The 15,210-nt window shown below is 45.9% G+C and overlaps 1 protein-coding gene across 1 annotated transcript; it reads right to left on the reverse strand.

The window, feature by feature from the left end:
* Positions 1-7,353: 7,353 nt before the first annotated feature.
* On the reverse strand, positions 7,354-14,089 carry LOC109735190 (protein DNA-DAMAGE INDUCIBLE 1). Its single transcript, XM_020294401.3, has 16 exons — positions 13,877-14,089; positions 13,480-13,512; positions 13,252-13,376; positions 12,826-12,934; positions 12,589-12,705; positions 11,997-12,062; positions 9,948-10,010; positions 9,821-9,865; positions 9,329-9,390; positions 9,018-9,111; positions 8,549-8,641; positions 8,399-8,468; positions 8,118-8,194; positions 7,952-8,009; positions 7,811-7,836; positions 7,354-7,708 (listed from the first exon to the last, which is right to left on the reverse strand). The coding sequence occupies exons 1-16, from the start codon at positions 13,940-13,942 to the stop codon at positions 7,580-7,582; spliced, it is 1,233 nt and encodes a 410-aa protein (XP_020149990.1). The 5' UTR covers positions 13,943-14,089; the 3' UTR covers positions 7,354-7,579.
* Positions 14,090-15,210: the final 1,121 nt, after the last annotated feature.

The following is a 15,210-nucleotide window of genomic DNA, read 5'->3' on the forward strand; positions in this document are numbered from 1 at the left end:
AGCGTGTGGCGATGTTCCAAGGCAGCAATGGCAGCGGTTTCAAGTCCTCTGCCAACGCCGCTGTTCGTGGTGGCTCCCGCCACCGTGGTCCGCCGCGCGGCAAGAGCAAAGGCAATGGCAGCGGCAACTACAGCAATAGCAATGGTGGCGGTGCTCCTTGCACCGGTGCCGGCGGACGGCCCTCCTCCAACAACAACAGGGGCCGCCGTTCCTCCTCCAATAATCGCCCTGATGTTGTCCGCTGTCAGATATGCGGGAAGCTGGGCCACTCCGCCAAAGATTGCTGGTACAGGTTCGAGGAAGATGAAGGTGACTCCTCCCAGGACGAAAAAGTTGCTGGTGCTGCCGAAGCCTCATACGGTGTAGATACAAATTGGTACGTGGATAGTGGTGCTACAAACCACATAACTGGTGAGTTGGAGAAAGTAACTATGCGGGAGAAGTACCGTGGTCAAGACCAGATCCACACCGCCAGTGGAGCAGGTATGAGGATCAAACATGTTGGTCATTCAGTTGTTAAAACCCCTTATCGTCCAATTCACCTCAGAAAAATACTACATGTCCCTAGTGCATCTAAGAATCTTCTTTCCGTCCATCGTATTGCTATTGACAATCATGTGTTTCTCGAGTTTCACCACTTTTTCTTTTTTGATCAAGGATCAGGCAACGAAGAAGGTTCTCTACCGAGGTAGATGCGTTCGAGGGCTTTACCCGTTGATTCCGGAGTTTAGAAGATTCAATAAGCAAGCATATGGTGTCACCAAACTCTCAACGACGAGGTGGCACGATAGACTAGGGCATGCATCTTTTTCCTTAGTTGAACGATTGCTTAGGAAGAATAAGCTCCCATATGTTGGAGAGTGTGATATTGAAACCATTTGTGATTCTTGTCAAAGAGCTAAAAGTCATCAGGTACCCTATCCAATCTCTACTAGTATTTCTACCAAACCTTTACAACTCATTTTTTCTGATGTGTGGGGGCCTGCCCCCAGTTCAGTTGGTAGACACACATACTATGTTAGTTTCATCGATGACTATAGCAAGTACTCCTGGATCTATCTTCTTAAGAAACGATCTGATGTCTTTCAAGTGTTTCAAAACTTCCAAGCTCTCGTTGAACGAAAGTTTGACAGCAAAATTATTGTTGTCCAATCTGATTGGGGAGGGGAGTACGAAAAATTAAACTCCTTTTTCCAAACTCTCGGTGTCTCTCACCAAGTGTCATGCCCTCATGCCCATCAATAGAATGGGTCTGCTGAACGCAAACACAGACACATTGTTGAGGTTGGCCTTGCCCTTTTAGCTGGCGCATCCATGCCCCTTAAATTTTGGGACGAAGCTTTTCTAGCCGCCGTTCACATCATTAACATGTTGCCTAGTAAAGTCATCAACAATGAAACTCCAGTTGAAAGACTCCTCCATACCATACCAAACCAGACTATACATCGCTTCGTGTCTTTAGTTGTGCATGCTGGCCAAATCTTAGGCCATACAATCAGCGCAAACTTATGTTTCGATCAACACAATGTGTTTTCCTAGGCTATAGTCCCCAACACAAGGGCGTAAAATGCCTAGATGTTCCCACTGGACGCGTCTACATATCTCGTGACGTTGTTTTTGATGAAACCAAATTTCCTTTCGCTGATCTACACCCCAATGCCAGTGCACTCCTTCGCAAAGAAATTCTTCTTCTACCTCCAAGTCTAGTCGGCAATCATGGGGAACACAGCTGTAATGATCACATGACTAATCCTCCTAATACCTTGGCTGAATTGTGTGATGATGCAGACCAGAACAACGAAGGCGATGCAGCAAACAGATTTGAAAATGATGAAGAAACAGCCCAAACAGGACGATATTTTATGTGCAGGGACTTGGGGGACAGATCTACATCGGGATCGGCTCCCCGTCAGGACGACAGGCTATCTCCTTCGGGATCCACCCCGTCTGCACGCGTGCGGGCCGCGGGTGACAGCGACCGCCCCAGCCGCTCTAGCACGGCCACGCGGCGCGCCTCCACCAACCCGGAGCCCTCCTCCGACCCGCACCAATCACCGGCCGCCACGTGGCGGTCTCCAAGTCGCTTCCCCGACTCCATCCGCTGCTATGCGCGGCGTCTGCACCAACCGACCGGCGCGGGCCCCCGTGAGCCGACCGTCGCAGGCGCTGCGGCTCTGACGCACCCACCTGGTCCGGAATCTGGCGCCGCCCCATCTGCTCCTCGGGATGCCACGACGCCCGGATCTTCTGTGCTGCACCGCGTTGCTTCGTCACGCTCTTCAGCCGCAGACAATCCTGATCCAGAGGCGCCTGCTCCATCACCTGCCTCGGGATCACCAGGGGGATCTCCTGCTGATTCTCTAGGATCTTCTGCGACTACTGCTGCTACAGCGCCTGCTACACCACCTCGGACACGTCTCCAAAGAGGGGTAACACAACCTGTTAATTATAAGAAAATTCTCAAGTATGGTCTGGCATGTTCCACAGGTGAACCACAGTCTTTGCATGAGGCACTTGGTGGCACACGTTGGAAACAAGCTATGAATGAAGAATACAAGGCACTTCTGAAAAACAACACCTGGCACTTAGTTCCCCCACAGCAAGGTAAAAATCTCATTGATTGTAAGTGGGTCTTCAGGATAAAAAAAAGGTCTGATGGAACTATTGATCGCTACAAAGCTCGACTTGTTGCAAAAGGCTTCAAGCAACGGTATGGTTTAGATTACAAGGACACCTTTAGTCCTGTTCTCAAAGTTGCAACTATATGCTTGGTTCTGTCTATTGTTGTATCCAGGGGATGGACTCTCAGGCAGCTAGATGTTCAGAACGCGTTTCTCCATGGTGTTCTGGAAGAGGAAGTATATATGAAGCAACCTCCTAGGTTTGAAAACAAGAACACTCCCTTTCATGTCTGCAAACTTGACAAAGCACTATATGGGCTCAAGCAAGCCCCCAGGGCCTGGTATTCACGACTTAGTCAGAAAATGTTGTCACTTGGTTTTATTCCATCCAAGTCTGATACATCTTTGTTCATCTACAATAAGTCAAACACAGCTATATTTGTGCTTATCTATGTCGATGACATTATTGTTACCAGCTCATCTAATGATGCAGTGACAGGATTGTTAAAGGACTTGGGTGCAGAATTTGCACTCAAAGACCTAGGAGATCTGCACTTCTTCCTAGGTATTGAAGTCAAGAAACTTGGAGATGGACTGCATCTCTCTCTCAGGAGAAATATGCCAATGATATTTTAAAAAAGAGTTGGACTGCAAGGATGTAAGCCATCACCAACCCCTTTGTCTAGTACAGAAAAATTGTCTATTACAGAAGGAGAACTCCTGAATCAGGAAGATAGCACTAAATACAGAAGTCTAGTAGGTGCACTTCAGTACTCGACAATTACTAGGCCAGATATTTCCTTTACTGTTAACAAAGTCTGCCAGTTTCTTCATGCACCCACTACAAGTCATTGGACTGCTGCAAAGTGTATAGTCAGATATGTGAAAGCCACTGTGAATGTTGGTCTTAGCTTTAACAAGTCTTCATCTACCCTTGTTAGTGCCTTCTCAGATTCTGATTGGGCAGGAGATATTGATGATAGACGCTCAAGTGGTGGCTTTGCAATATTTTTGGGCCTAATCTCATATCTTGGTGTGCAAAGAAACAGCCACTGTCTCAAGATCAAGCACAGAAGCAGAATATAAAGCATTAGCAAATGCTACAGCTGAGATAATCTGGGTACAGTCCATACTCAAGGAACTTGGTATAAGACAGAGTCAAACTCCTTGTCTTTGGTGTGACAATCTTGGTGCCACGTATTTGGCTGCTAATCCTGTTTTTCATGCAAGAACAAAACATATTGAGATAGATTTCCACTTTGTTCGAGAAAGAGTTGCTAACAAAAGATTGGAGATCCGTTTTGTTCATTCCAGAGATCAAGTTGCAGATGGATTCACCAAGGCATTACCAACAAGGAATTTTGAAGAATTCAAGCGTAATCTCAACTTGACCAAGTTGTGATTAAGGGAGGGTGTTAAACATATTGTAACGTGACATACATTGTAACGTAGCACATGTAGGGTCGGCTAGGTTGTTAGGATCGATCTCTATTCTCATGTAACCGTAGCCTTATCTCTTCCTCTCTTTTCTTGGTTCACAAGTTGTAATCCCAACCAATTGTATGCGCTATCCAGGGAGGTGCGCCCCTGTTATATAAACACGCAACGCGTCCCTCCAACGAAGCAAGACGCTTAAGCCAATCTTCACAGAAATTAGTGAGTTTCTTGTCATGATTTAGAGGATTAGGTGTTAAGGATTCAGAAAACAAATTTTACTTAACAAAATCCAAAGATTAACGCACGTGCAAGCTTACTAGTAGAGAAATAGCAGGGATGAGCAAACGTGGTTCATTTTGTCCATTCATGTTTTTTTTGTTGCTTTATCTATTCTTATACATTGTTGTTCTGCAGTCTTGGACCAGCATTTTTGTAGAAGAGAAAGGGGCCTGTTAGGCGTCGGTCCTGGCCGGTCGCCTCCCATGCGATATCTCCTTATAGCATCTCCAACAAGCATGCGGAATTCGTGCTGGATAAATCGTCAATTTGGCGTGCAAGAGGCCATTTCGCGCGCGAAAAAAATCGGCGCGTGCATGGGAAAAAGCGGTATCGCGCGTGTCGTCCAACGCGCTGGTTAAAACCCACGCGCGGGTGCCCGCCAACTGCCACCCTTTTCCTTCCGCCGCGCCTTCTTCCTCGCCTCTTCCGTTGCCCCGCCGTCGCCGCGCCTTCTCCACCGTCTCTTCCAGCGCCCCATCGCCGCTGCGCCTCCCCCCCCCCCCCGCCTCTTCCAGCGCCCCGCCATGCCGCTGCGCCCCCGGAGCAACTCGGGCTTCCACGGCATGCACATCCGCCCCTCCGGCGTGTATTATGCTAAGATCCGCTCCACCGATACACGCCTTGGGCTCGGAACGTTCGAGACCGCCCACGAGGCCGCCCGCGCGTATGACGCGACAGCGTGGTGCCTCGGGAGGCCTCGTGCGCAAATGAACTTCTTCGACGTGCGGACACAGGAGCAGGCGCAGGAACTCGCACCTCCCCCGTGACTAATCACCGAGGAGGATCGCCGCGTCCAACGGAGGCGAGAGCGCCGCCTCCTCATTGCCGAGGCGGATGAGCACGCCATGACGGTGTGGCGCGAGCGCTTCCCGCAGGATGTCGTCGCTGAGAATGAGTTCTGGGTGCAAAGGAGGGCGGAGCGAGCCGCGCGGCAGACAAGCGTGCGCGGAAAGCACTGGCGGAAGCCCAGTGCGAGCTGGGACCTGCATCGACCTGGGACGAGAAAGATTCTCGGTGGGTCGACGCGTTTACGTCGTCAGACTACACCACCAAGGAGGACGAGGAGTAGTTTTATCTAGTTTTATTTGCATCGTATATCTAGTTCAGCATTCTTTTATCTAGTTTTGCATCGTATGAACTAGCTTGTGGTATGGGGTTTGAATTATGCTATGAATTTGAATTATGTGTTGTTTCATTTTTTTTGGTATGTGTTGTTTCAAAAAAAATCCAAGCACCGGCTGGTCGCGCACGCTGGATTTTGCAGCGCCTGCTGAAGCACTATAGCGGCGCGCTAAGCGCCGGGTAAAGCAAACACTCTGCGCTAAAACGCTATTTTGGCGCTAAAAAAATTAGCATGCCGCGCAACCACGCGCTTGTTGGAGATGCTCTTAATCAACCGTCTAATCTATCTTCTCCCGCGTCGTCTTATTCCTCGCATCTCTTTCCCCACTTATCTCGCATCCGCGCTCCCTCGGCCGATGTGGCTCGTCTCGTTGCAGCTCCTCGCCAACCCCCATGGGGCGCACCACCGTCGACCACGACGGCTCGCCGCAGCACTGGCTAAGATCACCTCGTCGTCAACCGACATCGCAGCATCCCCATATGTGGTTGCAGCTTCTGGTGGAGGCGGTACCAGTATCTCCGCCAGTTGCAGCACTGGTGGGCGTCGATTTCCAGCATCGTCGGGTGTCGGTTCTAGCTTCTTCGGGCACCGGTTCCAGCATCTCGGAGCAACGGTTCCAACATTCGCCCGCACTAGTTTCAACACGTCGGACACCCGTTGCAGCATCCCGTGCGGGTGGTTGCAGCTTCGCCACTCCCTGGATGCAACCACCGCGGTACCGGTTCCAGCTCCCTCCATGGTCGTCACCGCAAATTGTCCCAACACCCCGACCGTCAGTCGCAGTGTTGCCGGAGCACGGTCGCTGCATCGTGGAGTGTGGCTCCAGCACCATGTCTTGTTGGTTCCAGCATCGCGCCTTGCTGGTTTAAGCATGTGGTCGCGATTGCAGCATCACGCTTGGCCGGTCCTAGCACCTCGCCTTGATGGTTCCAGCATGTGGTTGTCGAGGTCGCAGCACCGCACATGACGGATCTACAACCATTGTCCACCACGACATGAGTTAGCACCATTGGCGAAGGAAGGAGGAGATGGTGGATGATGCCAATGGTGATCCCGAAGCGATGAAGATGGCGGTTAGGACGCCTAAGTCAAGTGACCATACACTGCGCTTGGAGGTCGACGATTACAAAGCCACCGCCGCTCCAAGCGCCTCCAGGCTCACTGTGGCTAAGATGTAGTGCTTGTTGGGATGGATGTCACTGGATTTAAGCTCGATTTACCCCCCCCCCCCCCCCCCCCCCCGCCACACACACAGAGTAAAACTTGTACTCAATCCCATTCGAACCACTTAAATCCGAGAGGTAGGTTAGATGCCTAGTGTGTGATGTGTAAATCGAATGCGGGCATGATAAATCGATCCCATTGGGGACAGAGGGTTTACCGCTGAGGTTGGTGATCGACTCCGGTGCTCGCCATCCAAATCTTCGCTCCGATGCTCGCCGCTTCCGGTGTGATAGTGGAGACTTCTGCATTTGGCTTGGTTTCTTCATTTTCATTTTCCTTGAATGGGTAGAAGGACATGGTAAATGTTCCTAATTACCGGGTGTGTCAAATGTTGAGAGAGGGGAGAGTGAGCGTGAGAGTGGCGGTGCTTCAGGAAGCAACCTGACGTCTCGAACATGGCTCGTTGTGTACAGCCTCAGTTACCCACATGACTCAAGTTGCATCGCTCGGTCTCAAGCATGGCTCCTTGTGTACAGCCTCAGACACCCAAGTGACTCAAGTTGCATCGCCCGGGCTTGGCTATGGAAAAAGGCCAATTCGAGTGTTCCTACTCGACCAGACCTAGGGTGTAACCAAACGGGCCAAAACTGCATACCACGGGCTTGGTTGGACCTAATGCAGACTATCGGACACAGGCCGAAGTACTAGGCATACACGCTAAAAGGCAAGTAGGGTTATTCATGCTTTGCAATAGATTGATCTTGTTCGAGCTCTGTAGAAAGAAAACGTTTTTTTTCTAACTGAAGACAGAATACGAATCATCCCTACCAAGCCTGTATTTTGCCACACACAAAGTTTTAGTTCCTCAAATGGAGGATGCCACATCTCCTTGATCAGTGTGTGTATAAATGTTCAAATCGAGAAAATCTTAAGCAGAAGGTCTGCTCTAAAGACTCTAACCACCAAACAAGTACCCAGCTGCCTGATCCTCGTTGCCGTTGCACAACTGGAGTGCTTGTATTACAGATGCCCGGTCAAATCCAAGTTCCACGAGCTTTATGACTTTCGCTTCAAAATCTCCTCCCTGACAAGGGTTCTTAAAATGGTCAAGATCCAATCTAATTCATGCACTCTCAAAAGAAAACAAATGTATAGAAGATCACAATTGTGAAGAAAATATTGACACCTGTGGAGGAATTACAGCTTGAGCTCCTACAAAGGAAATCAAAGTTGGTCGCAATTAATCAGCAATTAGATAGGCTAAAAGTTATCAGAAGATCACAGTTCTCTAAGTCAAGGGACTACACAAGAGCACCAGTAAACTAACCTGCAGGAGAGGATGGCGGTGGCACATCAGGAGTCTTCTCACGTGCCTTTGACGATTCCTGGATGATATAGAGTAAATAAGGACATACGGATGATTACTCCCATGCCTCTAATATGATTACAGGAAAACCAAGGCTGATTTATGCAAAGCAGAAAAATTTGCTTACTCCAGCTGCTCCTTGGCTAGAAGATGCTAGGTTCGACGATTTCTCTCCGTCGCGTATATGTGAAGGGATGTCTTTCTCTGAACATACCATATTAGAGGGAATGAAAAACCAAGACTTGCAAAATTGTAGAAGTAGATGATATAGAATACAAATATAGGGATGTTCAGTATTGCGACAAAACCAATAATAATATCTCAACTTACTCAATAGTCTATTTCATTATGCAATCATCAAGAACTAAAACTAGAGAACAAAAACATGAAATAGGCAAAGCTACTAACCATGTAAGAAGGGCACTGACACTTCACCACCTCCTACTCTAAGGACATTGTCCTTTAGGTCAATTATGCACTGCGTTGGATAACAAAACTGTCATTATGGGATGTGAGTTAGATGTGATGACTTATTCCAAAACTTAGTCATGCAATTACCTGATGTTTCCGCAGCATATCAAGCCCGAAAAGGAATTCCATGTTGGGAGCATCCAATACTGTGAAGGAACAGGGATAGAAAGCATGGCCGATCTGTCCAAAGTCCAAACATAGCAATGTATTGTGAATTACTGTCACTACTTGATGAATTCTCATAATGATGAAAGTTATGGCATTAGGTTTGAAGAAAATACTAAAGGCTGTGATTCAACTTAAGGAGTATCCTTTTTGTGAAACATAGACAACATATATTGTAGAACAATCAAATTCATAATTTTGTACCCGAGTAATGAGTTTGGTATTATATTATTACTATGTCTCTCTAGGCTAAATAGTGCTTGTTCAGACTGTAAATTTTTCAATGACTCAAATAGCGTTACAGCGTGTCCGAAGTCATGCTGCACAAAATGGATCATTCTCAAAAGGACTGGGAATTTTGACGTTTGTACAGCAATTAACAATATCAAACCTTTATTGCCGCTACATGTATTCTTCCAAGTATCTCCGATTGACCAACTCCAATAGCAACCCCTCTGTAACGCTGATCAAGGAGCCTGAGTAACCTGCAAACGATACTCGATTATGTGATCAGTTGTATATGGCATGGAATGCATTTCGGCGAATGTCTCCAGAGAATTATTTACATTCGCCTGTACAGTAAAATTCCATTGTATGATAAGATAAACTCTTAAATATGTATGATTTCTACATGCAGAATGATCATATGAGATATGAAAGACTAAACGGCTGCAATAACAACATTTTAATTTATAATCGTACCCACAACGTTCAGCGCAGTCTTTTGATATGATGGTTGACTGAGCTCCACTGTCAACAAAGGCCTGTAGATGAAAGAAAAGCTAAGAGATCGCATATACAAAACGAGTAGCAGGAAGCAATCAAGCATCTGAATAAATCCGTATCCAGTTATTGCATATCTTTTAGTTGGTAGACTGCTAGTACACAAACGCAAGTAATAGAAAGGAAGATTTAACTTTCAAGAATAAACTATTGGGCTAGATAATACAATTGGCAAATGTAAAAATAAGATTGTGTTCTTCTCAAAAGAAAAATATTGTGATGCAGTTATTTAGCTAAGATTGATGCAATCAACAATGATATATGAAAGGAGTTATAGCAAAGTCCATACAAGCTCTCTGATATTCAAAATATCATTTAAAAAATATTGTTTGGGCTTTTGAGTATAGGCAATGCTCGGCTGTTCACCATGCTTGTTATCTACATATAGATATATATGAAATAACATAATACCTTCAAAGGTACTCCGTTGACTTCCATATCCACATACAACATAACCTGAAATAGAATGCTGGTCAGTTAATAAATAAGAATAGCATGTAAAATAGAAGCATACCGACTTACTAAAGAGTCAACATACCACTCGACCAAATGCTTCAGGATTATGCTCTATAGCAGCCTCCCAATTTTCATCAATGCCTTTCTGAATGACAAATTACAAGTACTCAGAACGTCAGGTATCTAATTAAGATTGCTGAGGTGAACAGGAGTATATAAAACACAGTAAGACAGAGCAAAGCTTTTGTGTGCACATCATTTTATATAAAAAGCATATGACATGCTCCTTCCTTTTCTAAATATAAAACTTTTTATAGAGATTTCAATACAGACTACATACAGATGTATATAGACGTATTTTAGAGTGTAGATTCACTTATTTTGCTCCGTATGTAGTCCATATTGGAATCTCTAAAGAGACTTATATTTATGAACGGAGGGAGTAATAATATTTTAATATTATCCGACCATGAAAGCTAGCAGAAGGCTGTGTTTGTTTGGGCTTCAGTTTCCACAGATTCAGCTGTGGACTTGCTGTGCTGTCAAAACTGCTGTGCTGAGGAAAGAGCTGTGGCGAAGGTTAGCTGTTTGGCAATGCAGCTGTGGAAACGACTGTGGGCTGGTGAAAAGCCTGAAATGCCCTTAGAGTACTGAGATTAGTGTAACTTGTTGATTCTGTGTTAATATATTGTTTAAATGGTATTTTGACTGACAGGGAATGATTTGTTCTATGGTAATGCATAAAGTATTTCATAATAATAATTCTCTCACTTTCTTGCTCATATATACATAGAATAATATTGAGCAAAAGAATTATGTTGTCACGCAAGTCCATGCAAGTCACAATTGTTCGCACATGGAATTACAGGTCCGTACAAATACTATCCCTGCTGCGTTGCTTGTGATGAACTGGTGAGAGACGAGAGAGAGATGAGTCAGCTCGGATGGATCGGGAGAGGGATGGCATTCTCGTTGTAAATTGAACGAAACGGCTAGGTTAGCGGTGGGATTATCACGAAGCGCAAGCCGTTTTGTAGCCAAAGTACGCCCCCGGTCGCTTCGGCCTATAACACGTAAAACATCACGAAGCTGCTTTGAGCTGTCGCCACGAAGCTGTCCATTTTTAGGTGTTTGTTCCCGTTTCAGTTTTTTCCCACGAGAAACTGGCTCCGGAAGCTGTAACAAACACAGCCTTTACATACTTACATTCATGAAAAAAGAAATTCCCCTTTTGCACTATGCATCACTCTGACTCTTCATTATATTCAGTCACATGTCTATTCCTATGTTTATGATAAGCATTCTTAAGGCTTGTTTGGCATTGTTGTGGATTTTGAGGCTTGTTTGGCATTGTTTTGGATTTTGATAACCCCATTGGGTTGAGCTGCTTTTAGATAAGTACATGTTTGGCTAAAATTTTCTCTTGATGAAGTTGCAAACAGATACATTTTTTTGTGGGTCCACAAGACAGCAAGAGACAAACATATCCATATAGGCATTGTGTAGGTTATGTTAGAGATAGGAAGGTTAAGAAAAGGAATAACTCAAGTTACAAGTATTTCTGTTGGATACGGTTGGGTCTATTAGAAAGAGTAGTTAAATTAAGGAAGAGCCCAACTGAAATAGGAATGTAAGTTATGGTTCGGACTTGAGTTTGAACTGAGATCCAACTTGTGGATCAAGTCAGATGCTCCTGAGTATAATAAAGGTCCGATGTGTATGTAAACCTTTGGTCAAGCAATGAAATAAATAAAAATGTTCTCTCAGCCTCAGAGCCTCTCTTTCCACATCAGAAAAGAGCCCTGTCGGCAGATTGTTGAGGGCGAGTGGACCTTTACCCTAACCAAATTGCCTTGCTGTGGACCAAGGTTCATCTTCTCTATCGCAGAAGCATATTGAATGAAAGATGAGGACAACAATTGGATAACCAAATTAATTTACATTTAGTTTGATTAACCTTCTTATGACTGCTTCTCCACAGCGGCTTAAGAAATAAGCACTGCACTCTAACCTAAATAAGCCATCCCTTGGGTTGGTCATGTAATGATGATTGTGATATTTAACATTTGCCTCGTAACATATGAAAAGCCTAAACAGTCAACAGGTGTTATCCTCACAAAAAAGTTTCTACCTGCCGAATTGCAGCTTCAATTTTCTTCTGAGCCTCGACATCAAATGGATCAGCATACAATAAGGCCTGAAAAAAATCATAATTATCAATGACTTAACCTATTATTATTCAGCAAGTTTGCAAAAATAGAACACAGCAAGAAAAAGAATATGGAACTACCATCTCCTGAAGTGGTCAAATATATCTATCTAAGAGAACTTACAAGATGTGAAATTTTACAGCATATAGATGTAACAGCATGGAAATGTATTTATACAAATGCTATGGAATTAATGCAAGAAGAAGCATATGTTCTCAACTTTTTGTCACTAAGAACATAAAATAACTATCAGGGGAAAAATAGTTTTGCTAAGTCTCAATCAACTGAGATTTTCTTATCGATTCAGAACAGTGCAATTTCAGTTTACTGAAAAGTGCAACTTGCACTTCTTGTTTCAGAAAAGTGCAAAAAGGTGAAACTGGGTAGAAAAGTGCAAGTTGCATTTTTCAGTTTTCTGAATCGATTGAGACTTATGAAAATCTGAGTGGATTGCTTAATTTAGACTTAAATGCACCCAAATAAAAATTAGCGATTAGTCGATGAGATACTCACAAGCTCTTCTTCCTGTTTGCGTTTCAGTTGTAGTCTTTGTTGGTGGTGTGACCGCAAGATGTTTTGCAACTCAGTGATGTCATCTCCAAGGATGGCTTGAGCTAATGAAGGGTCATTCTGCAAATTAAAAAGATATCGGTTCAAACAAAATAATGGACATATTTTCTGCAACTAACATCTGGGAATTGTAACCTGGCCAATATTGATAAATCAATGAAGCTACTAGCAAAGCATTACCTGAAGGAGTTGCGCCATAAGTTGTGAATCGCCACGAATATGTTGTTGGAAAGCTTGAGGATTTACTGCCGATCCATCAGGATTTAACCTCATAATATCCTGAGATGTCCTGAAATTTTTGACCCAAGAAATTAACTAGTAGAAAGCATTGTCACTGCAGTGGCACTACATTGGTTAAGCTAAAAAATGTAGTGCATCTCTTTCAACATCATGGCAGTTCTGATTTGTGATTATGATATACCAAAATTATAACTGACAGCTACAAAGAAGAAAACCAGCTCGACATACCAATAAAAGAAAACAAGACGTCACATGTAAGACCAGAAGCATCATATCAGGCATAACGAACAGCAGGAATGTAAGTATGTAAACCCTCAAGAAATTCCCTAGAGAACAACCAGAGGTGTCGAAAAACAACAACCGAACCTATTATTGGAGGCAACCATCATCACAAGATCACCATCATGGACTCCGATGGCGCTGAGCTTCTCGGCATTGTTCATCTCCTTGCCATTGAAATGAAGCAGCTGCTGCTGCAACGGCACTTGAGTCTAGCCACGCACAGACACCCAAAACCAACAATGTGAGGTCAAACCAGCCAAGGCAAAACCTGGAAGAGAAACCTGAAGAAAGATTTCGCTGGCGCCGGCTCACCTCCACCTCAAGAAGCGCCTTCAAATTCTCCACCTGCAAAACACGCGTGGCGCACAATTCAGCCAAAAGCCGCACAGATTTCGCGTCCATGGATCGCAACTACAGCTCAGTTTTAGCTCCACGAGCAGAAGACTCGCACGATTCTAGCCAAACCAAGATACCGCAGCTGTCGCAGCTAAAGATCCGATCGAACTCTACGCCTAAGCACGAGGCACCAATACGCCGCGGGGAGTGAATTGCAGGTCGCTGCGGTTCCCGCTTTCTCGCCGGAATTCCTTGGCCTTCTCGCGAGCTCGCCACCCGAATTTTGGCCCAAAGAAGCAGCCTTTATTGCCCGTCAAGATCGAGATGGGGGGCAAGTAGAGGAGGGACCGAGGGGGGCGGGACGGAGGCTTACGGATTCGTCGGGGTCGACGTCGAGGTTGAGAAACTGCTCGTCGGCGGTCATCACGGTGAGCTTCATCTCGCCGCCGCCGGTTGGAATCGCCTAGTCCTATGCCTCGGCTGTGGACAGAGGGAAGGAAGGAGGCGAGTCTACGGGCGTCAAATCGGGCTGCCTTCTTGCTTGCAGAGGTGGTAAAGAATCCTGACCCTGAGTCCCTGACGGTGTACCGCTCGGGAGTCTTACTGACAATACGTTCCAGGCCGTTCGATCCACGTACCTGGACCTGGAGGCCCAACTCCAGCAGGAAAGGATATCTGCCTTGAAAAAACTAGCTGTGCCTTACTCAAAAAACAAAAAACAAAAAATACTAGCTGTGCCAGGGTGGACGTCCCTAAACAGATGAGCTTAGAGCAACTCTAGCAGATGCCGAAAAACGCGTCTCCCCTAAAATACCCGCCCGTTTTACGGCACCGGGACAAAAAATCATCCCTGACCAGGTCGCATAAAACGGCCCGTCCCGTATATTATTTTACGGGGAGTTGTAAAAATCGGCTCGCTCTCTCCATATGCCCGGTTTCCTCCAACCCCCCCCCCCCTCCCCCTATCGTTTCCTCTATCACTCACGTGACTTGGCAGGAGGGAAATTTCAGTCTGCGCCCGTCATTCCGCCGCCGCCCCATCGCCAATCTCCGGCGATTTTTGCATCCCGCGGACACCCCCCCACCGTGGAGTGCTTCGGTCGCCCTTGTCCACGTCTTCTCCACCAAGTTGGAGCTCAAGGCTGGTCAATCTTTACTGCGGGCGAGAGGCAGCCACCGGAACCATGGATCCGTCCCGGCTTCGTGGGGGGCTTGTTACGGGTGGATCCGCCCAGTCATCCGTGTGTGCCGAAGCCACGGGTAGGAGGCCGAGGGGAAGTAGGGGGTGGCGGTGGGGGAGGATTTGCATTCGATTGGTGGTGGGGAAGTTGAGGCGGCGGCTTTGCTTCTGGCGGATTTGCTACTGGTCAAAGGTAATATATAGAGCTTCCCTTGCGATATCATTTTCGGCCGACAGGCGATTTGTGACAAAGTCGTGGATTTATTTTTGTAGATGGGTTATTGGAGTTCGTCGACGGAGTCAGAGTCAGATGATTCTAACATAGAGGAGATGTTTTTTTGACGACGATGCCAACCAACTCATCTTGTTGCATCTCTTCTAAGAATTTGAAGTCAGCAAGAAGAAAAAGCATTGAGGATCGACGGTTGGTCGTCTATGCATTCCATGCAACCGAGCTCTCGATCACAATATGCTCATGAGGACTACTTTGTCGAGGTACCAACCTATCTGGCTCACCTCTTCTGTAG

Source organism: Aegilops tauschii, chromosome 6 (genome assembly GCF_002575655.3).
Source record: "Aegilops tauschii subsp. strangulata cultivar AL8/78 chromosome 6, Aet v6.0, whole genome shotgun sequence".
NCBI lineage: Eukaryota > Viridiplantae > Streptophyta > Magnoliopsida > Poales > Poaceae > Aegilops > Aegilops tauschii.